General features: G+C 23.4%; 12 protein-coding genes across 12 annotated transcripts in view; 5 read left to right on the top strand and 7 right to left on the bottom strand.

Moving 5' to 3' along the window:
• Positions 1–1,826: 1,826 nt before the first annotated feature.
• Positions 1,827–3,641, bottom strand: EHI_142970 (uncharacterized protein; the record flags this gene model as incomplete). Its single annotated transcript, XM_645386.1, has 1 exon — positions 1,827–3,641. One exon carries the CDS (start codon positions 3,639–3,641, stop codon positions 1,827–1,829), a length of 1,815 nt encoding a protein of 604 aa, XP_650478.1.
• Positions 3,642–3,819: 178 nt separating this feature from the next.
• Positions 3,820–5,435, bottom strand: EHI_142960 (uncharacterized protein; the record flags this gene model as incomplete). Its single annotated transcript, XM_645385.1, has 2 exons — positions 3,820–3,947; positions 4,007–5,435. The coding sequence occupies 2 exons, from the start codon at positions 5,433–5,435 to the stop codon at positions 3,820–3,822; spliced, it is 1,557 nt and encodes a 518-aa protein (XP_650477.1).
• A 138-nt stretch (positions 5,436–5,573) lies between these two features.
• EHI_142950 (uncharacterized protein) lies at positions 5,574–6,713 on the top strand (the record flags this gene model as incomplete). Its single annotated transcript, XM_645384.1, has 1 exon — positions 5,574–6,713. One exon carries the CDS (start codon positions 5,574–5,576, stop codon positions 6,711–6,713), a length of 1,140 nt encoding a protein of 379 aa, XP_650476.1.
• Positions 6,714–6,786: 73 nt separating this feature from the next.
• On the bottom strand, positions 6,787–9,555 carry EHI_142940 (TPR repeat protein; the record flags this gene model as incomplete). Its single annotated transcript, XM_645383.1, has 1 exon — positions 6,787–9,555. The coding sequence occupies one exon, from the start codon at positions 9,553–9,555 to the stop codon at positions 6,787–6,789; it is 2,769 nt and encodes a 922-aa protein (XP_650475.1).
• Positions 9,556–10,107: 552 nt separating this feature from the next.
• On the bottom strand, positions 10,108–10,911 carry EHI_142930 (uncharacterized protein; the record flags this gene model as incomplete). Its single annotated transcript, XM_644604.2, has 1 exon — positions 10,108–10,911. The coding sequence occupies one exon, from the start codon at positions 10,909–10,911 to the stop codon at positions 10,156–10,158; it is 756 nt and encodes a 251-aa protein (XP_649696.1). The 3' UTR covers positions 10,108–10,155.
• Positions 10,912–12,376: 1,465 nt separating this feature from the next.
• On the top strand, positions 12,377–13,681 carry EHI_142920 (TBC domain containing protein; the record flags this gene model as incomplete). The annotated part of the gene is made up of 1 exon (XM_645381.1): positions 12,377–13,681. One exon carries the CDS (start codon positions 12,377–12,379, stop codon positions 13,679–13,681), a length of 1,305 nt encoding a protein of 434 aa, XP_650473.1.
• Positions 13,682–14,227: 546 nt separating this feature from the next.
• EHI_142910 (uncharacterized protein) lies at positions 14,228–15,689 on the top strand (the record flags this gene model as incomplete). The annotated part of the gene is made up of 2 exons (XM_645380.1): positions 14,228–14,500; positions 14,697–15,689. 2 exons carry the CDS (start codon positions 14,228–14,230, stop codon positions 15,687–15,689), a joined length of 1,266 nt encoding a protein of 421 aa, XP_650472.1.
• A 134-nt stretch (positions 15,690–15,823) lies between these two features.
• EHI_142900 (uncharacterized protein) lies at positions 15,824–16,261 on the bottom strand (the record flags this gene model as incomplete). Its single annotated transcript, XM_645379.1, has 1 exon — positions 15,824–16,261. The coding sequence occupies one exon, from the start codon at positions 16,259–16,261 to the stop codon at positions 15,824–15,826; it is 438 nt and encodes a 145-aa protein (XP_650471.1).
• A 117-nt stretch (positions 16,262–16,378) lies between these two features.
• EHI_142890 (uncharacterized protein) lies at positions 16,379–16,933 on the bottom strand (the record flags this gene model as incomplete). The annotated part of the gene is made up of 2 exons (XM_645378.2): positions 16,379–16,716; positions 16,801–16,933. The coding sequence occupies 2 exons, from the start codon at positions 16,931–16,933 to the stop codon at positions 16,379–16,381; spliced, it is 471 nt and encodes a 156-aa protein (XP_650470.2).
• An 876-nt stretch (positions 16,934–17,809) lies between these two features.
• On the top strand, positions 17,810–19,147 carry EHI_142880 (uncharacterized protein; the record flags this gene model as incomplete). Its single annotated transcript, XM_645377.1, has 1 exon — positions 17,810–19,147. One exon carries the CDS (start codon positions 17,810–17,812, stop codon positions 19,145–19,147), a length of 1,338 nt encoding a protein of 445 aa, XP_650469.1.
• Positions 19,148–19,276: 129 nt separating this feature from the next.
• On the top strand, positions 19,277–21,415 carry EHI_142870 (uncharacterized protein; the record flags this gene model as incomplete). The annotated part of the gene is made up of 1 exon (XM_645376.2): positions 19,277–21,415. One exon carries the CDS (start codon positions 19,277–19,279, stop codon positions 21,413–21,415), a length of 2,139 nt encoding a protein of 712 aa, XP_650468.2.
• A 258-nt stretch (positions 21,416–21,673) lies between these two features.
• The window catches only part of EHI_142760 (protein kinase domain containing protein), a gene marked incomplete at both ends in the record, with an annotated part of 952 nt that continues 940 nt past the window's right edge, over positions 21,674–21,685 (bottom strand). The window contains one exon of the mRNA XM_001913867.1: positions 21,674–21,685. This exon is cut by the window's right edge and continues 441 nt beyond it. Coding sequence (XP_001913902.1) covers positions 21,674–21,685 — 12 coding nt within the window.

The following is a 21,685-nucleotide window of genomic DNA, read 5'->3' as shown; positions in this document are numbered from 1 at the left end:
AATAAATCATATCACCATATTATTAATATAATATTTTTATTAAATTTTATATAAAAAATTAATCATCATTATATAAATATTCTATTTATCTTATTATTACTTTAACTATTCATTTTTTGGTACTATTTTTATTTACTTTGAATTTATTGAATAATTCACTTTACTTATTTATCATTCTTTTTTTCTTTTTATTTTTTTTTTGAATTTTTTTCAATCTTAATTATTTTTTTCTTTTTTTTACCATCAATTAACCGTTTTATAATTATTTATTATATTATATTTACTTTTTTTGAATTATTCGATCACACATTATATTTTTATTTTGACTTTATTTAACAAAGTACTTATTATTTAATAAAGAATTTGAACATATTCATTAATTTATTTAATGAATATGTAATAATTTAGATATATCAAATAGTCTTTAAACTAATGTATTTCATGAATAATAACTGGTAAAACAAAGTTACTAAATATCAAATAATTATCAACATCGTATCATTTGAAATATTTATTTGAATAAATATCATTATCTTAAATATTTTTAAATAGTTATATATAAAATAAGTATTATTGCATAATTAATCTAATACAATGTTAAGACAACTCATAGTTAAATATACTCACTTCATGATTATAACACATAAGTAAGGTAATTGTATATACAATAGCATAATTAATTAAATTAAAATTACATTTAGAAATATAAAAGTAGAAGAATTATTGAATATAACTTTTCTTTTGTGTATAACGTTTCAATGACTTATACATTAAACTATTGAAATTTTTTATTTTAAAAAAATTATTTATCAAGAAAACCAATAAATGTATGATTAAAATGAAGTGTATATGTAAAATAAAGAAGTTGTTTTTAATTTAAATAATAAAAATATAACTATTGTGTTGTTGAAATAGAATATTTATGTGTCAAAATAATTTTACATTTTTAAATAGATTAATTTTTTACTTTTAATAAAATATGTCAAATTATATTTCATATAAATATTTCAATAATATAATAAAAATAATAACATGATTGTTATATATTGTATAGTTAAATAATTTTAATTCATACCATAATTGACAATATAAATGCAAAATGAGTATTATCATTTTATTTATATTGAAAATTACAAATCATTTATAAATACTATGAACTTCAAATAATTTTTATCACACATCATTACAATACTTCATAACTACTAACAAAAGTATTTAAATTATCTTTTAATAAGTAATTCATAATGATAAATTGTATGGTTTATGTAATTAATACTTAGATTAAATAAATATAAATAATGTTCCGTGAATCATAAAATTAATAAATGCTAGAATATATCCATAGAATTTATTTATAAAAATTAAAAAACAAATAAAATATGAATAGGAATATCAACCATATTTGAAAAAAATTTATTTATTTTTATTTTTATTACTTATGGCAATAACAATTTAGTATCCAAAAACATAAATGAATCGGTAACCAGAGTTGTTACTAAAATTATTGATACGTATCATGACAGATAATATTTTCATTTATCATCGAATAAATTTAAAAAATAATAAACAAATTAAATTGTATGCATTGATAAATTAAACCAATTTATTTTGAATGTAAAATTATGAACAATAATTAAATACTTTTTATTCATTAGACAGGAACTTCTTTTATATTAACGCGATGTTGATAATTAAATTATTATTGGTTGTCTCAGAACTTCTCAATCATTTCAACTTTAATGAAAGAATAATAGTATTCTTAATTCAAATAAAAGTAATTTTATAGAATAAAATATTGAGGATAAAATAATAAGAAACTATTTCAATTAATCTTCGATAACTGGCGTGTTTAATCCAGATTCCCATAATTGTTTTGATGTTGCTGTTGCATCACATAACTTTTTTAGTCTAGTTGCGTTGTAATACTTCTTCATAAACAAAACTTTCACTTTTTCAACTTCTTTTTCTAATTCTTTTATATTCTTCCATTGCTGGTAAATTTCTTGCATATTTGTTGAATAAATTCCAAGAATTATAATTGAAGTGTTCATACAACAAGTTGTATATGAAGTAATTCCTTCTCTATTAATAAATTCAATAGTCTTTTTAAAAAAAGTTGGTATAGCATTTCTTATACTAGCTTCTGTTATATCCTTTATTTTTTGTTCAGTTCCCAATTCAATTTTATCAACGATAATGTTTAATATTAAATTTCTAAAGAAAACACTAGTTTCTACACAATAATTGGAGCATTTATCGAAAAGTGTTTCAAGTGGAAATTGGATATTAGAAATAAGAGTGAGTGTGTTTGTTGAACTTCTTCTAATAAGTACACCAAGAAGATCATAAATAATATGAGATGCTTTTATTTCTATAGACCTATCCATAATCATACTAACTAATATTCCAATCAATCCTCTTTCTGTTCCAATAACTTCTCTTTGTTTTACATTACAACCTCTTGCAATAATTTCAATTGAAGTAATTAAAGGAATAAGAAAAGAATGATCTATTTCATCATTTCCTATGTCACTGATCATTGAATTAATCATTTCACTGCCACTCTTTTTTCCAACCAATAACTTTGATGAAAGTACTGATACAAATCGAAGAAATTGAGAAAATAATGAATGAAAGACATTCTCAGATGATCCAGAATAATTTGGAGGTAAAGTCTCAACATCAATAGACTCATATAGTCCATAAACAACATCATCAATTCTAATATTTTTCATAGTTATAAGTTGTGATTCATCATCTAATTTATCTATAATTGATGATAATACAAAAAGAATATTTGAAACAATATCAGCTGCATAAGTACCTTGAATATCTTTAAATATAATGTCAATGTCTGGGTATGTTTCAATTTCTAATTGACAATGTTCATTAAAGGAAGAAATAAGTTGATCATCTTCATCAATGCAACCATTTTGAAGGAGATAAATAATAGCAAGATCAAGTGTAGATAATGAAAGTAATGAAATAACTTTTTGGATAACCCCATGTTCAACAAAACAATGTATATTCTTTTCAATAACACATTCATCTTCTGAACTAGTATGAATAAGATAATTCATCACTGATAAAAATACTCCCAAATGAAGATAAGATTTGTTTAATGAATCAAAGAGAAATGGAAGAATAGTTATATCAATAACATCACTTCTTTTGTCAAGAAGAGTTTCTAATAAAACAGAAGTATTTACAAATAATTCATCAAATTTTAATAATTCAAAAATATTATAAATAAATCTTTCATCTTCTACCATTTGATCATTAAAATGACCTGTTTTCACAAAAAAGTTTAAAAGAATGAGAAAATTACGTTTAACATCAAACAATTCATTTTTATCATTAAATAATACCATTTTTATTGGTTGAAATACTAACCCGAATAATGAAAAAAGACGATCAAGTGTTTTATTTCCAATAATGCAATATTCACAAAATTGTTGAGTAATATTTGTTAATTCACTTGAGTCTTCAAAGACACAATAATTAATAATAGCGCTAACGAATTCATGTGAAATATCTGAAGAATCAGATTTACAAACAGCACTTACAATAGGAAGATAATTATTGTTAATTCCATAACTTCTTTCATTTAAGTAAGTTAATACGTTAGCACTAAAAAGCATAATTGTATGAAGAGATACAGTTCCAACAGTTGTTTAAGAATAGAAAACAAGGTATAATTCATAAACTAAACCAAACAAAAAGAAAGAAACAAAAGAATGTATGGAGAAAAAAAAAGAAACAAAACTAAATCTTTTAGGATAAATTATGTTATTAAAAGCAAAAAAAAGTAAATTATTGTTATTCAATATCACTAGAACCAGAACGAGGGGTATTGACTATAGTTTCATCAACAATATCTTCAGGTAATTGTTTGTATTGGGCAATGTCATCTTGTTCAACAAGAATAGTTTTTGCTTTGTCCCAAACTAAAATAAATTAATATTAAATTCAATAAATTTCATTTTAAAAAGAAACAAAAACAAACTTGGACGAGTTGGTTTTGGAATATAAAAAATGGATAATAACCAAATAAACAAATTACCATATGACAACGTTGATAAATAAGTTGTAGCACTATTTTCAAATCCAAGGAAAAAAGCAACAACAAGAAGAAGAACAAATATAATAACTGATGTTATAACCAATATTCCAAAAGTATAAATTCTTTTTGTATTACCAACTCTTTTAGCTTCACTAAAGGAACGAATAACAGAAAAACATAACCAAATAAAATAAATAACAGCAAAAATAATATCAGCAACACAAAAAACAATATTTGGAATATCTTTTAAAGGTTTGTAATTAATATCAGTTATAGAATAAGTTGTATTATAAAGTAATGTAATTAATATAACTAATATAAATGCACAAAAGAACAATATTCTTCCAATCCAAAAATTAATATTTTTTCTCCAAGATATTGGTTTACGTAATGCTTCAAATATAACAAGAACATAAAACACAACAAACACACAAAATATAGAAGTGATAATAATTTTCCAAAAAACAAACAGTGAAGAAGCAAATACATATTCATAAGTAAAGAATGGGTTATTAAATAAAATTAATACAAACAATAATAAAAATGTTAATTTGTTTTCAACAGGCCAATTTCTATAAACATATTTTCTACTAACAAAAGTAAAAAGTCCCATAACAATACAAGATAATATAATAAACACAAATCTCCATCCAATTTCATAAAAATTATATTTATGATTAACAGTTCTTAATGATAATATTAAATCTCCTAATTGATTTGAGTCAAATGTAGTGTGGCTAATACTCATTGTTATATTATAATATTCATATATTAATAATTTGTATTTAAAAAATGTAAATTTATTACAATTATAATCATCTTTCTTACAATCAAATCTTATATCTATTGGATATTGCTTAACTAATTTTTCACTTTGTCCCATTGTATCTATTCCCTTAATATCAATTAAAAAGTCTATCTCTCCTCCAATATATTGGTCGGGTTTTAAGTTTTTAAAAATTCCTTCTAATCTAAATTCTTCATTAAGTAAAGTAAATGGTCCGACTTGAAGACGTAATTTTTCTGTTTCCATTAAATTAACTCCATCACAACACTCTTTATGATATAATGTGTCTTCAGTACAATGACATTTCCAAACTGATGTTTCATTTGTTTTATATGGAACTGGTACAAAAACACTTATAACAAAACAACCAACTGCTAATAACAAAAAAACAAGAAATCCAGCTGAAATAAACGTGGTATTAATAACTTGAAGTAATGGTACAATTTCTTTTTTATTTGTATTTACCTCTGTTGTATTTCTTAATGTATTTTCCATATTTTGATTTTCTGTTTGAAGTGTTTGAGTATCAACTTGAGGAACAATTGGTTGTTCTTTCATTTCAATTTGTGTATCATGATTAGTCATTCTTTCTTTTTCGTTTTGAGTTGTATTATCAATTTTTTTATTTTTCGTTAATCTTAAAATGTATTATTTCTTAGATTGATAAATGAAAAGATGATAAGAAAAGTTACAACTTTAACTAATAATTAGAAGGAAAGATTAATGAGCTTAAGTGGAATACTCAAAGGAATAGAAAGAAAACAATTTCAAATTAAAACACATCTTGGACTTGAAAATAAAACTAAAGACAATGAACTTTCTTTTTTAAAAGAACAACTCTTTTTAAAAGAAAAAAAGTGTCGCCACTTCTTAACTAAAGTTAGAAAAATTTGTCAATACTATTTCTGTGAAAATAAACAAACAGAAAAAATTTTTTGTTCTTTAAGAAAAATTTATGTTGAAGGGAAAAATGAAGTTAATTCTTTAACTAATACATTAAACTCTCTTCAGAAAACCTTTCAATTAAACAAAAAAGAAATAACAAAAATGGAAAAAAGAATAATGAATGAGGTTGTAACACCTCTAAAAGAATATTTAAAACAATTTAAAAGAATAGATAAAAAAATACAAGAATGTCACAAAAGAAGAATAGATATGGATCGTATTAAAGAAAATGAACAACAAATTAATGTTATGACAAAATTAGAAGATTTCAAAAATAAATACGAAAAACTTAGGGATGAATTAGTATTTGATTTAAATCATTTATTAAACAATATAGATAATTCTATTGAACAGATGACCACTATTATGACTACAATTTTTGAAGATTTTTATTCAAAACAATACTTCAATTTTAGTATATTTAATAACCAAATAAAATATCAAACATTCAACCCAAGTCAACTTATTACAGAAGACAAAGAGTCTATGGCTCATTCAAATAATATATATACTTCAATTAGTAATAATTCTTCTCCAGAAAATAGACAACTAAGAAAGAAATCTTCTTTTTGTGGAAGACAAATTGCTGTCTATCCTTCTACATACTCCCAACAATTCAAAAACTATGGAAATTGGTCTAGTTTAGATTGTTTTCATACAGACCAAATAAATCAACAACTTAAAAAACCAATACCACCTTGTCCTTCTAAAAATTTATTTCCATTGATTCAATACCAACCTCCCAATTCATCTAAAGTTCTTTGTTTATTTGACTATTATTCTACTGATATTCTTGAATTATCATTTAAAAGAGGAGATATGATTGATTTACTAAGGAAAGATGGGTTGTGGTGGTTTGGTGAGTTAAATGGAATAAAAGGATATTTCCCTTCCAACTATGTTCAGATAATAAATTAAAGTGAAAGAAAAATAATAGTAAATACAATAGAAATAAATAACAAAGACAAAAATAAACGAATGAATTGTTTCATTAAAGGGAAACTACATCATCACTTTGTTCTATTGAATGATTTTCTTTCTTTTCTTCAATATTATCTTCTTTCTTTTCTTCTTCCATTTTCTTTTCATTCACTCGTTCTTTTCTTTTATAAGAAACTTTATTTTCTCCATCAGCTTCTTCTTCTTCTTCAAGAACTTTTCTTTTTCTTTCTTTCTTTTCTTTTCTATCTTCTTTCTTTTTCTTTTCTGTTGTATTTTCTTCAACATCTTTTAGTCTTTCTTCAATCCTTTTACCAATCATTTCTTGTTCTTTCTTTGTTTTCTCAATTATCATCTTCTTCTCTTCCATTCTTCGTTGTTGTTCTTTTTCTTCTTCTTCTTTTTTTCTCTGATTTTCTTCTTCAATTTTCCTTTTCCTTTGTTCTTCATGTTCTTTAATGAGTCTTTGTTTTTCTTCTTGGTCTTTTCTTGCTTGTTCAATTAAACTTTTCCAATTCTCTTCAAATGTTTTCATTTTATACTTTAAATTATTAAATTGTTGTAAATAACCAATAACATTTTGTCTTAATTGTTCATTTTCTTCTTTATATAACTTCTTTTTTTGTTTTTGTTCTTCTAAATAACAAGAAGCAACTAATTGATAGTTATATACAATTTGTGAAACTGGCTCAATTTTTAATGCTCTTTCAAGGTGTTCTAATGCTTCTTTATATCTATTTAACATAAACTCACATTGAGCTAATCCATTTAATACTTCTACTTGTTCACCATATTGATTAAGTGTACTTTCAAATATAGATTTAGCCATCTGAATATTATGTGCATTATAATAACATGTTCCCATAGAAAACATAACTTCATAAGATGGACAAACATCATTTACTCTTTGAAGACTTTCTATTATAACATTAAATGGAATTGGATTAGATGAATTTTCTTTTCTTTCAGCAGTAGTTAAAGCTAAACCTCCTAAAGCTAATACATTAGTTGGATCAGCATTAAGAATTTTTCCATATAATTTAACAGCTTCAAGTTGTTGTTTAGGGTCTTGTCTACCATATTTAGCCATTACTCTTGCAAGAGCTAAGAAAGCATATAAATTTGTTCTATTATGATTTGTTACTGAATTAAATATTTTAAAAGCGTCATCAATTTTACCTTGTTGACATAACATTTCTCCCAATAATAATTTAGCATCTTCACAATTAGGAAAATTAATAATTGTTTCAACTAATTCTTGTGATGCTAAATTATATTGTTTTTCATCCCATAAATGATAACACCTTCTGATTCTTGCATCAAAATACCATGGATTTTCTTTAATAATTTCCTGATAACATTTATTTGCTTCATCCCATAATTTCATTTCTTCTAATACTCTTCCTTTATTAAAAAGAAGTGTTGTCCTTAATTCACTACCTTTATCCATATTTAATGCTTTTTCAAAACATTCTTTACTTTTAATTAATTCTTGAATAAAATAATAGCAACACCCCATATTATTAAGTACTTCTACAGTACTATTAATTTCATTAATTCTTTGATAATGTTCTAATGCTTTTTTTGGTTGTTTTTCTTCTAATAAAGAAGAAACAATTAATTCAATTGTATAATCAATTTTAAAAACAGAAGCTTTTTCCAAATATTCAATCGTTTCATTAATTTTATTAAGTTTTAATTCAGTAAATCCAAGTAATTTTAAAACATCAAAATCACCACCGTTATATTTTAAACAATTCATTAAAATCTTTTCTACTTGAATATAATTTTTTTCTCTAAATAAAACTTGTGCCATTCTATAATGTAATGCAGGGAACATACATTTAGTATCAGACAAATAACCAATATTATATTCTTCTTTTGCTTTTACAAAATCTTGTTTTTGATGTGCAATTCTTCCTAAAGTAAAATGTCCATAAATCTTTTCTTGTTCATTTCCATAATTTATTGCAACATTTGCAAATTCTGAAACTACTTTATAATTATTACATTTCATTGCTGCTTCACAAAGTACTATTGCTGCTGGTGCACATTTATTATCAATCATTAATGCTCTATTAGCTAATTCTAATGCTCTTTTAACTGTTTGTGGAGTTCTAATATCCCAATATATTCTTGAAAGATTAATTAATGCATCCATACAAATATTATCAAGAACTAATGCACTTTCATAACATCGAATTGCTAATTTAATTTCTTTTTGAGAATAATATATTCTACCAATACCACATCTAATACTTACATTTGTTGGTTGTTTTTTAAGTGCTTGAATAAAATAAGATAATGCAACTCCATCTTTATGATCTTTTAATTCACATAATGCAAGACCAATTAATGCTGGAGCATAATTTTTATTTAATTCTAATGCACGTTTAAAGTAGTCTTTACATGGTTTTTTAGAATAAAATGCATTAAATCCATAAATACATTCAGCAAATTCATTATCTCCAAATCGTTTTGATTTCTCAAGATATTCATGACATATTTTGTTATTTTGTTCATTTCCTGTATACGCATTTAATGATGCAATTATTATATAAAAATATCGTTCTATTGTTTGACTTAATTGTGATAATGAACTATTTGTCATTATTTCTAAAAGAAATTTTTGTGCTTCTTCTCTTCTTTGTTCTCTAACTAATGAAGCAACAACCTGAACTGTAGCAATCGGATCTTTTTGAAAATATGATTTTAATTTATGAAATTGAATAGTAATTGGTCGTGGAATTATTACGTACCGTGTTGGATCAATCATTAATTTGATTGGTTCAGGTGCAAATAAGGCAACCAACTCACTCATCTTCAATTGATTTTTGTTATTCTTTTTTAGTTCTTTTTAATTTTTTATATCAAAAAACTTCTAAGGTTTTTTATTTTATCTCTTGTTTTTAAAATAATTTTAAAATACATTTTCTCTTTTGTAGATTTAATACTTTAATATATTCTACAATGTCATTAAATAATTTTTAATTTATGTTGTGATTAATAACATATTTCAATTAATAAATACAGTGTTATAATATTGAATTTACTTCTTAACAAAAAGAAGTTCAAATTATTTTGTTTTTATTAGTCTTCTTCTGTTAAAAGAAATATTTTTTTTACAATAAAAGAGTAGACGTGATTTAATTTTGTTTTCATTAATTACTTTCTGAAGTAAGAAAAGAAATTTATTTTTGTCAGTTATTTCTTTCTCAGTTCTTAAAACTATTTTAAGAATATTAAATATTTGTGATTAGAATTTGTCAATAGAAACGAGGTTTGAAAAAAGACAAATAAATCAAATAACTAACTATACTAAAATTTCACGAAATAGATAATTAAACTTATTTCCAAAAAAGAATAACAGAATAAAATAACAATACTAATTCAATTAAAGCTATAATTATTTACTTAATTTTTAATAACAAAATGGATAATTAGATGGATAAACATAAGAAGGATTACAATAAGAAGGATCCACACAAATCTGATAAAGAAGTGGTTCTGAGTTCATAATCATTGTTGGTTGAACTATCTGAAGGTCTTCAGAATGAACAGATTCTGTAGTATTTGCTTGTAAAATATTAAGACCTAGCATTTCATTAAAGAATTGATAATAAGCTGGAATAAATAATTCTTTTTGTTTTTTAACAAATAAACTACAAATATGATTTTGTACTGAAGCACCTATTTCTTCAATTTCTTTTTTAGTATAAGCAATACTTGCATTTGGCATAGTTACTGTATAAATTTTAGGTAATTGAACAGTTTTCTTTGCTTGTTTAGTTTTTCTTTTACCAAACGAAACTCCATTTTGTTCTGCATATTGAAGTAACCAACTAAAAGAAATAGCTGTTCTATTTAAATCTTTTCTTCTTTTAACTATTTTCAATTGGTTAGGTGTCATGTCTTCTGTTTTATCCAATTGGAATTGTTGTTCACAAAACTCTTCAATAATTCTTCCAAAATTAAGTGGTTGATTATTGAAATATACTTCATTAATAGTAAGATATTGAAAAGTTTTTTCTGCCATACGTTCTGGTCGTTTTAAATCAAAGCTATATCCGTATGAACTTAATATAGCAATTAATATTCCTTGTTGAAGAGCTTCAAATGATTTTGATTCTCTTTTCATTTCAGTTAATGTAAGTTTCCCTTCGTTTCGACTATTCATTCTTAAATTATTGAAAGAGTTCCACAAAACCCTTCGTTTAAATAGTTAAATCATTATGTTTCTTGCCTTATTCTAAAACCACTTTTTTAACTATATTTTCTATTGATTCTTCTGGAAGACGTGTTTTATTGTCTTTTTTTACTTTTTTTATTTTCCTTTTCCTTCTTTTTTTTGTCTTCTTTTATGTTTTTACGTGGTATTTTCTCTTCACAATTATCTTTTGTTTTACTTTCCTTTGGTAATCTTTTTTTGGGAACAATCATTTTTTTATATCGTTTTTCTGCCTTTTTAGTAATCTATTTTTAGACATTTCTTTTTATCCAATACTTCGATGTTTCATATTTTTTCTACCGTCTTTTTTGTTGTATAAATAGAGCAGTTGCATATTTTGTTTCTGTTTGATCACCAGAAATAGATCGTTGATTTAACTTATAGAATTGCATTTTTCGGTCAGGTTTGTTTGAAATTGTTGAAGAGAGGTTAAAGTGTTTTGAAATAAAAAATTTTTACATTGAATATATTTGATGGTAGTTGTTAAATGAGAGAAACTATAAAAATTAGTATTATTCTGTGGAGTGTAAATTACTTGTATGAAGCAGATGGCAGTTAATCATTCATCTAGAATGATTCATAACAATTTCCTAAACGAATTTATCGTTTTATTTTAAGCTAATAACAAAAAACCTAAAACAATGAAATTTCGTCAAATTTAATCCATATCTAAGAGAAGATCAAATTGATTTAACGTCGTAAATTCACTTAAATCAGAAAAAGGATTTTCTTGAAAAAATCTGTTTTATATCTATCAGATATATTGTTATTTAATTTTTTTTTATTAATTTTATCAATGAAATTATTAACAATTTAAGAATAATGTTTGTAGAAACAAAATGAAAAATTTTGTACTACAACTAACGAAAATAAATGTTTTTTTTTTTGTAAATATTTTCAATTTTAAAATGCCAACAATTTGTCTTTTATACAATCTATTGAATGAATAATAACATTTTCTTATCAATCATTTAGTCTCTTTATTAAGCAAAACATCTTTTAAAAAATATTGAAATAACGAATTTAATCTTCTTTGATAATTTAATCTTTTTTAAGAGTATCTAGACGTTTACATAAGGATTAAATTAAATTACTTAATGTTTCTAAATGTTTTTCTTAAATTAATGACTCATTTGAGCGTTAAGTCTAACATTATCTTCAAAAAAAAAAACAAGAAGAAATGTTTGTGATAAGTTGTGAATTAAAAATTGATATTATTGTATTGACATTCTTTAAGAAAGAAGCAAATAAAAATATGTTTTTTTTGTTGAGAGTGATTAATTAAGACAAATGATTAAGAAGAAGTTTTAAAAGAAGAAACAAATGAAAGAAGTGAGATAAAAGGGATATTTCAATTTTTAATGAGAAGAAAAAAAGAAGAATTTTTTAATAAAAAGGAACTTTAAGAAATAAAATGGAAAAAGATAAATGGAAAGAATTGTTTAGTAAAGATATAATTGACATTGATAAAATGAAGAAATTAATATATAAAGAGGGAGTTCCAAATGATTCAGTAATTCGAATGAAAGTATGGAAATTATTACTTGGATATTACACACCAAGAAAAAGAGAATGGGAAGAAATTGATTATAACTGTTTAGAACAATATGAAAAATATATAAAAAATATTTATCCAAAATATCCATCAACATTATTAGATAAAACATGGAATGAAATATGGAAAACAACAGAGAATTGTATTGATATATATCCAATAGAAACAAGTTCATTTGAATTAAATGAAATTGAATTAAAAAGAATACAATTAATAGAAAAAGATATTATAAGGACAGTTATTGGAGCACCAATTAATAGAGATGAACCAATTCGACATGACTTAGGATTTAGAAGAATATTATTTATATTATCATTAACAAATGGAGGAGTGTCATACGTTCAAGGAATGAATAATTTATGTAATGTATTTTATTCATTATTTGCATCATCTTCTAATCAACCAGATTATAGACTTGTTGAATCACAAACATTTGGTTGTATGTTTCTTCTTATTGATTTAATGAGAAATTGGTTTTTATCATCAAATGATAATCTTCCAAATGGAATTAATGCATCAATGAAACAAGTTGATTGTTTATTACAACAAACTGATAATAAACTTTATAATCAATTTACTTCTAATGGAATAGAAAGTAGTTTATATATGTTTAGATGGTTAACATTATTATGTTGTATGGAATTTACATTATTTGAAACGTTTATGTATTGGGACTTTTTCTTTATTGATCTTCATGAATTTGTATTATTAAAAGTAGTGTGTTGTAGTATAATTCTGTGCTTAAAAAAAGTTCTTATTAATAAAGACTTCTCATCTACTCTTAAAATTCTTCAAAATATTCCTTCAATTTCTCATTCTAAAGTTATTAAGAAATCTAAAAAGATTCTTAAAACAATTCTTCATTTTAAAATTCATCATTATACTTCTCAATTTCCTTTTAATGCTTTTATGCATATTAAAACTTCTTCTTCTCATGTAAATTATTCATTAAATAACCCACTCATTTCATTAAATAATGAAAATGCTTTATCTCCATCACAATGCAAACAAGTTGATACTTATGTTCATTTGTCTTCTTCTCCTTCTCAATGTACTAATTCTCTTCTCTTGGAAAAAAAATCTTCAGATCTTTCACAAATTAATAGAAAACATTCAATAGATCAATCTAAAAGAAAAGTAATTCATCTTAAAACAATCAAATAGTATTTTAATTCTTTAATTCATTTATTATTATTCTTTCATTGTTAAATATCTTGTTTTTTTTTTTTTAATGCATTTTTTAATTCATTTTTTAAGTATTGCTTTCTTCCGTTGGACTTTTCTTTGAACTATTCGACGCTTTTCATTTTCGATGTTTTTCATTCTTCTATTTGACTAAAAACATCTTTGAACTATTCATTAATAGTAATAATATTCTATTAAATCTAAAGCAAATTCCAATACCTTTTATTCACTTAGTTCAATGTATCTAAAAGTAAAAAGAAAGAAAAGGATTGAAGAAAAAATTAATTACACATTATAATATAAATTCATATCCATCTTTTTAACAACAGAAATTGAAAACAATTAAAACTTTCACTTAAAGGAACTAAAAAGAAAGAAGTCTAAAAGAAGACTTCTTTTAGAATTAAATTAAAAAAAAAAGATAGGAGAAAAGATAAAAAAGAGAAAAACACCAAATTCTTTTGAATTTTTATTTTTTGGAGAAAGTTGTTGTTGAAAACTGGAACTAACTCAAAAATCAGGTTGATGAGCACTCAAGTCGAAAGTTCACCATCAAACAACAATCAATTACAACAAGAAACTAAATCAGAAGAACAAATGTCTATTTGTTCAGAACATTCACCAACTACACCAGCACCTTTTTGGTCTGAAGAAGAACAATTGTTATTAGATGAAAATATTAAAAAATTAGAAATTACTGAAGATAATTTAAAATCTATTTTTCAAATCTCAATGCTTTTTCCAAATAAAAGTATTCAACAATTAACAATGCGTGTTCATTGGTTACAATTAAAAGAAGTTTGTTTTTTTTTTTCTATTAAATAATTACTATTAACATATTATTATCTAAGACTTAAAAACAAACATATATTTATTTGAATTATAAAATAATAATGAAAATATCTTTTAATAAAATATTCTATTTGTTCTTATTTTTATTATATTTACTTTATATTTCTCTCTTTTTTATTATATGTGATATTAATTTAAATAGACAGTCTCTTGGGAAAATTATTGGAAAACTTTCCAAAGAAAAGAACAACAAACTCCTTTACAATCTCCTAAAGATTCTAATCACTCTTCTCCTCGTTATAAAATGGAAAAATTAAGAAATAGAAAATCTTGTCAATTTATTCCTAAAAAATTATCTGAAGATCAACAACGTAGGAAAAGAAAATCAGTTCCTAATGGATTGGATGACTCTTCTCCTATTTCTTCACCTGATCTCTTAAAAGTACAATCTAAATATCAATCTCTTAATCAACAAACTCAATCTGATTCGATTCAATCAGACCTTTCAGATCCTTTAACACAAATACCAGGATTAATTCAATTTAAAGGACCAATGAATTTAAAACATAATAGAGGTTCAGCTCGTTTTATGCAATTACAATCATTACAAGAAAGAAATGAATTAAATTCTCTTCAATACCAACAACAATCTTCTAATGACCAAATAAAAAGAAGGTCTGGTATTATCAGTGTAATGCAAACTAGTTCTCAACAAAATATACCTTTTACTTCAATTCAACAATCAAAAATTCTTAATTCATCCCAAATACAACAACCATTAAGATCTATTAATCAAAAACCAGTAACAACAACACATATTACTCGACATCAATCATTACCACAAACATTACAACCACGAGTTCTTATCAATCAGTCAATTCCTATAAATTCATTACAACTAAATGCAATTAATCAATCACAATATATTATAAATCAAATAGATATTCTATTGAAAGAAAATGAATCAATATTAAAATGTATTCAAGAAAGTATCCAATTTAATATAGCTTTAAACCCAAATTATATTAATGCTTTTAATAAGAATTTACATTCATTACTTTTTCTAACAGATGAATTAGCTAAACCATCTTCTCTTCCATTTTTAAAATTAGTTCTTTCTATTCCACCATTATTATCACAACAAATAAATCAACCACCAATAGAACCCATATCTACAACAATCAACAATAAATAATTAAAGAAAATAAAAGAAATGGTAGGAAAAGAGATAATCTGTTTAAATACTTCAATTGTATTATTTTATTATTTAAATTAGTTATTTTATTATTAAATTAAATCACACAAAAACATTCAATAAAAGGAATAATATTATTGTAAATTGTCTAATGGAACAATTAAATTTGTTGCTTTAGTTACTTTAGTTTTATTATATTCTTCAGAAATAATAGTTATATTTGTTTGAAGGACTGAACGAAGGAATTGAAGATCAAATTCAGGTTCAACATCATTTCTATTTGATTTAGGAAGAGCAAATATTTCTTTAGTTTGAATTGTTTTTGTTTTCTTTTTAATTTCTTTAATATATTGTTGAATATCTTCAATATGGTTTTGAGAATTATGTTGTTTACTTAAATATTGAGTGTTTATTTCTTTGATCATTTTACTATTCTCCTCTGTTGGTGGTAATTGTGTATAAACTCTTTGTACTTTTGGTGTTTCATTAATAATTGGAGGTTGTAAATTTTCAACAACGGAAAGAAGTGGTTGATTTTCATCGACTCCTGCAGTAGAAGAACAGCACCCCATAATGATATTAAAACAATTATTTACTTTTTAAAGTTCCTTTCAATTAATTAAATTTATTATATTTTATAATATTAAAATCATATTTTTATAATAAAATAAATAACATTAAAAGAACAATCAATTTTTAATTAAAATAGTCATTAACAACCTCACTATAGTAGCAAATAATTGACATATAGTTGCACTCAATGAAAACCAAAATCCCATTTTAGGATTATGCATAGTATTATCCATAAAATAACGTATATCATCTTTTTCTATTTTATTTACACGAAATATCCATGCTAATAAAATACCAATTTGATAGAAACTATACATTATAAATATTAAACAAATAATAAAATTCGTTCTTCTTAAATGTCCTATTGTTGATGGATAAATTCTTCTAAAATCATATAAACAAATAAATATTCCTGCAATAAAATAAATAAGATGTGAAACAACAACTAATGCAGCTATTCTTTTATTTATTGAATTCTTTAAATTAATTTATCTCCACATGGATAAAAACAGATAAATTAATAAATATAATTACAAACCTAATTCGGCAAAATTATCAAAGTCTTTATATGACTTAATTTTACTATGTCCTTGTTCAGTTTTAATATATCCAAATATATTTAATCGAAACTCTGTATTATCTCTATAAAGATAATTCCATGCCATAGTCATTCCTGTTACAAAAAAAATTAAGCCTAACAAGTCTGAAATAAATATTATTAATGATATTGGCTTTACTTCAACAAATTTCATTTGTTTCTTTCAGTTCTTTTCTTTTTATGATTCTTTTGTTGTCATATATAACGTTAATTTATTTATTTATAGAATAACTCATTTTTTTTTATTTCATTCTTTTCTGTTTCAACTTATTTTTTTATTTATAATTGCTGTATTATTTAAGTTTATTTAATGATATATATTTGTTTTGTTTTAGATGTTGTTATATTAATATATCACATTTAATGAAATGAAATCATTTGAATAACTGACTAATGACATCAATTAATGTATAAACCATCTAATGGTTGGTATAAATATTAACTTTATTAATAATTTAAAAATATTAAATCATTGAAAATATAAGACAGAATGTTTTATTACAAATTATTATAAAATATAATCAATTCTTTTGGTTGAATTGTGTATTTATCAAAGACATTGTCTTAAAAATTATATAATTAATCAATTATTATTTTAATCATACCTAAATATATTAATAAAAAGACATACAAAAATGCAATAAATATAGAATTACAATAGTTATTGACTTTATTTTAATAATATTCACATATTAACTACAGATATTATATTACTCTTTTTCTTATTCATTTGTTTATTCTTAAATATCTTATTCATTTTAATTAAAAATGAATATAAATAAAGATATTGATTAAATGTGTATAGACATTTTGAATTATTATACAATATGAGTATTAAAAGAAGAATAACTAGAATAAACTTATTTTTATTTTCTCATATAACCTAAAATAGATAATTTCAAAAATAGAATTTTCAATTTAAAGAACAAAAAAATATAATAAAATAACGATGAGTGAAAGCCATTATAAGTCAATTGAGTCAATTCAAAAAGATATGAAACTAATTATTAAAGAATTAAATGAACATAACTCAGATGTAAAGGAAGTAGTTCAAATGTCTATATACTCAAAAATGATGAAAACTCAACAAGAGTATAATGAATATGAAAAAGCAATAAAAGAACTAGAAGAAATGATTGAAGAAAAAGAAAACCTATTAAATATTCACAAAAATTCCATAAAAATACTTACAGAAATACTTTTACAATATCAAAATGAAATTAACTATTTAGAACAAAAAGAAAATGATGAAAAAGAGTATTATAATACATTTATTGATAAACTTATTGAAATAGAAGAAACTAAAAAGAATAATGAAATAAACACCATTGAACAAAAATATTCTAATTTAAAAAATGAATTTGAATTAAAGAAAAAACAAATTAGTAATAGTCATATTACAATAGAACAAGAAGAATATGAAAAAGAAAATGTCAATGAAAGAAAAAATATTGAAATAAACGAAAAAGAAATTACACAACCAATTGAAATATCTAATACAATAAATACAAATTCAATTCCAAAAGATATAAACCAATTAAATGAAATTGAAGAGGAGTATGACATGTATGATGAAACTAAATTCACAGGATCAGTTACTACAATTGTTCCTCCTCAATTTGCTCAATCAAGTTGTAAAGTAGTTGAACCACCACACACTCTAAATAAATTACCAATTAAAACAATAGTTCCAATAGATAAACAAAATATAAAGCAACCAATTAATCAACAAGAAAAAAGTATTCACATAAATCCACAACATGTCAACCAAACAGAAGAACAATTTGAAGGAATTAATTATATTGAAAATTGGTGTGGATTAAAAAACCATTTGATTTTATTTGATAGTTCATTACCAAATGGAAATTCAAATGAAACTTTTGCGTCGTCAGTGTTAAATCATTCAAATATTGTAATATTAGTATTTGACTCATTAGGAAATATTTTTGGAGGATATATGAAGAAACCAATCCAAAAAACTGATTCATTAATTATTGACTCCAACCATTTTCTGTTCAGTCTTAAAAAGAAAAACTATCTTCAACCATTACAAGTTCTACCTAAAAAAGATAAATTAGTTGGTTTATACGTTCATTCAACAAATAAAAATGAATTATGTTATTTTGGTGATGAAGATAATGGATGGCTATCAATCCAAAAAACAACAATCCCAAAAAGTGTTTGTTGTTCTTTAAATATGGTCTATGACATTGATAATTCAATGATTAATGGAAGTAATGGAGAAGGATTTTTAATCGACAGAATCGTTGTTTTAGAAATGAAATAACACTAAAACACTGAATTTTTTTCTTTGTCGTTCTAATTAATACTTTTTTTGATATACTTTTACTATAATTAAACTATACTCGTTGAGTTATTTAAAAAACATAAAAAGTAACTGAAAAACAAAAAATTCATGAACAACTTAATTGAATGTCCAATTTGTGGACAAATGGTTCCTCAAAACCAAATTGAACAACACGCTAATCTATGTCTTGATGCAATGAATGAAGGAAGAAGTCCTCCCATAGTTATATTACCTAATGAAATTAATTCATTAAATAATGGCCGTAGTGTACTTACAATAGTTTCACCACTTTCAAGCCACTCTTCTGCCAATTTAAATGGTCGAGATGGAAGTCAAAGAAGAGAAAATTCAAAAGAGTTAAATAATACTAATCAAAATTATAATAACTTAGCTGATTTATTAAATTCAATAACAACAAATGAAAATACTGAAACAAAAGAAATACCAGAAGAAATAGAAAATAATAAAGTTAATTCTCAAAGTAATTCAAATGAATTAATTTCATCTCCTCCAATTGAAGAACATATTGTTAATATTCAAAAACCAGTTGATGTAACAATTAATATTACTGAATTATCATCAACTGGTATTTATCAAATGATACAAAAACAATATTTTAATAATCCATGTAAAGATTTTAAAGGAGACAATCAAAAGAACATTAAAGAACAACAAAAACTAATAGAATTACCAATTGAATTAGAAAATCCAGTTGATCCATTAATTTATATGACTAACCAACAACAAAAAACAAAAAAAGATATTCATTCAGAAGATATTCCAATTGGTTGGGGATTCAAAGGAAATATTTATAATGAAATAATGAACAAAGACAATAGATATTTTGATACTATACTTTATTTCCCAAATGAACCAGGAAAGTATATTCGTGCACATTCATTCATTCTTGCTGCACGTTCTCCATTATTTCAAATAGAACTTGAAGAAATGACAAGAATAGAAGGAATGTTTTTATATGAAGTAAAACAATATAAATATGATGATTTTCTTTATTTTATTAAAGTATTATATGGAGTATCTCCAAAAATTACTGTTACAAATGACAATAAACAATTAAAAGATATTGATGGAATGTATAGTCCATCTTCAGAAAATATTATTAATGATATTTTAAATTTACAAAATCCAAAATTCTTTGATGGATATTTCATTATAACAAAAGAAGGAAATGAAGTAGAACGAATTGGATTTAGCAGAATTTTATTTTATCTCTTTTCAGATTATTTTAAAGAATTATTTGATAAAAAACAAATAAATTATATCAATGATGGAATTAAAAGAAATTTATCATCAATTTCTTCTTTGGGATTTGACGTCACTCAAATTACACCAACAGGAGATTCTCAACCATTTGTTTTTAAAATTAAAGGAGATAATGAAGAAATTTGTTATATTCATCAAGCAATAACAGAATTTATTAAATGTATTTATCTTAATAAAAATTATTCATTAAAAGAAGATAAAATTGATGAAATAACAATACAAAGAGTTATTCCAATTTTACTTCATTTTGGTTCTTTATTTAAAGAAAATTTATTAGTTTTTAATTGTGAAAGAATTCTTGGACATAATCTTATTATCAAACCAACAAATTGTAATGCTTTATTTTATTCAATGAGAGCATCAAGTAATCGTTTTAAACAATTCCTTATTAATGGGTTATTAGAAACATTACCTGGATTTACACAAATTGATGTTATTGAACAATGGAGAAAAGAAATTGTTGATATGATATATGAATTAACTAAAGAACTTACTGGATATGTTTTTATTAATAAAGAAAATGATGATCAATTACCATTAGAAATAACTTGTATTAATCTAAGAGATATTCAAAAACTTGCTTCTATTGCATTGGTTTCTTTCGTCAATCAAAATAGTGATAAAAGTTTATTAATTAGTCGGTTGTGTAGTAAGAAATTTTCTAGCTTAACACAGAGACAAGATGTTATTGATTTTCTTTGTTACAAAGGTTTTAGAGATATATTACCCGTATTAATGGCATGTTTTGTTGGTTCAATGAAAAAAATTCAAGTTCAAGAGTTATTAAAAGTAATTGTACATGATATTATAGTTACAATATGTCATTCATTCTCTATATTATCAACACTCCGAGGATACATCCCAATCACAGAAGAATTTTTTAATATTGTGAATACAATTTTACAATCATTTTGTTTGTTTTCTTTTATTACTTTTTATTATTATTATTATCAAAGTGTATGACTCATTATTTAGTCCAAAACAATGAAATTTGTTGTGTGTGTGGAGATCAACTTGGGTTTTTTAGTAAAAAATGTGAATTATGTCAAATAAATATGTGTAAAAAATGTATGGTAAAAGGAATGTTTATTAATTTCAAAACAAACAACCTTGTCCAAAAGAATATCTGTTATAGATGTCATAGAATTTGGCAATTTTTATCTTCAGAAACATATTATCAAATAAATAAATAATGTTTTTTTTTTTCTAATTCAATTTATTTTATTTAATATA

The sequence above is a fragment of the Entamoeba histolytica genome, genomic scaffold (assembly GCF_000208925.1).
Source record: "Entamoeba histolytica HM-1:IMSS scf_1104750518453 genomic scaffold, whole genome shotgun sequence".
Classification (NCBI taxonomy): Eukaryota; Evosea; order Mastigamoebida; family Endamoebidae; genus Entamoeba; species Entamoeba histolytica.
Note: the sequence above shows the minus strand (reverse complement) of the source record. Positions and strands in the feature narration are given on the sequence as shown.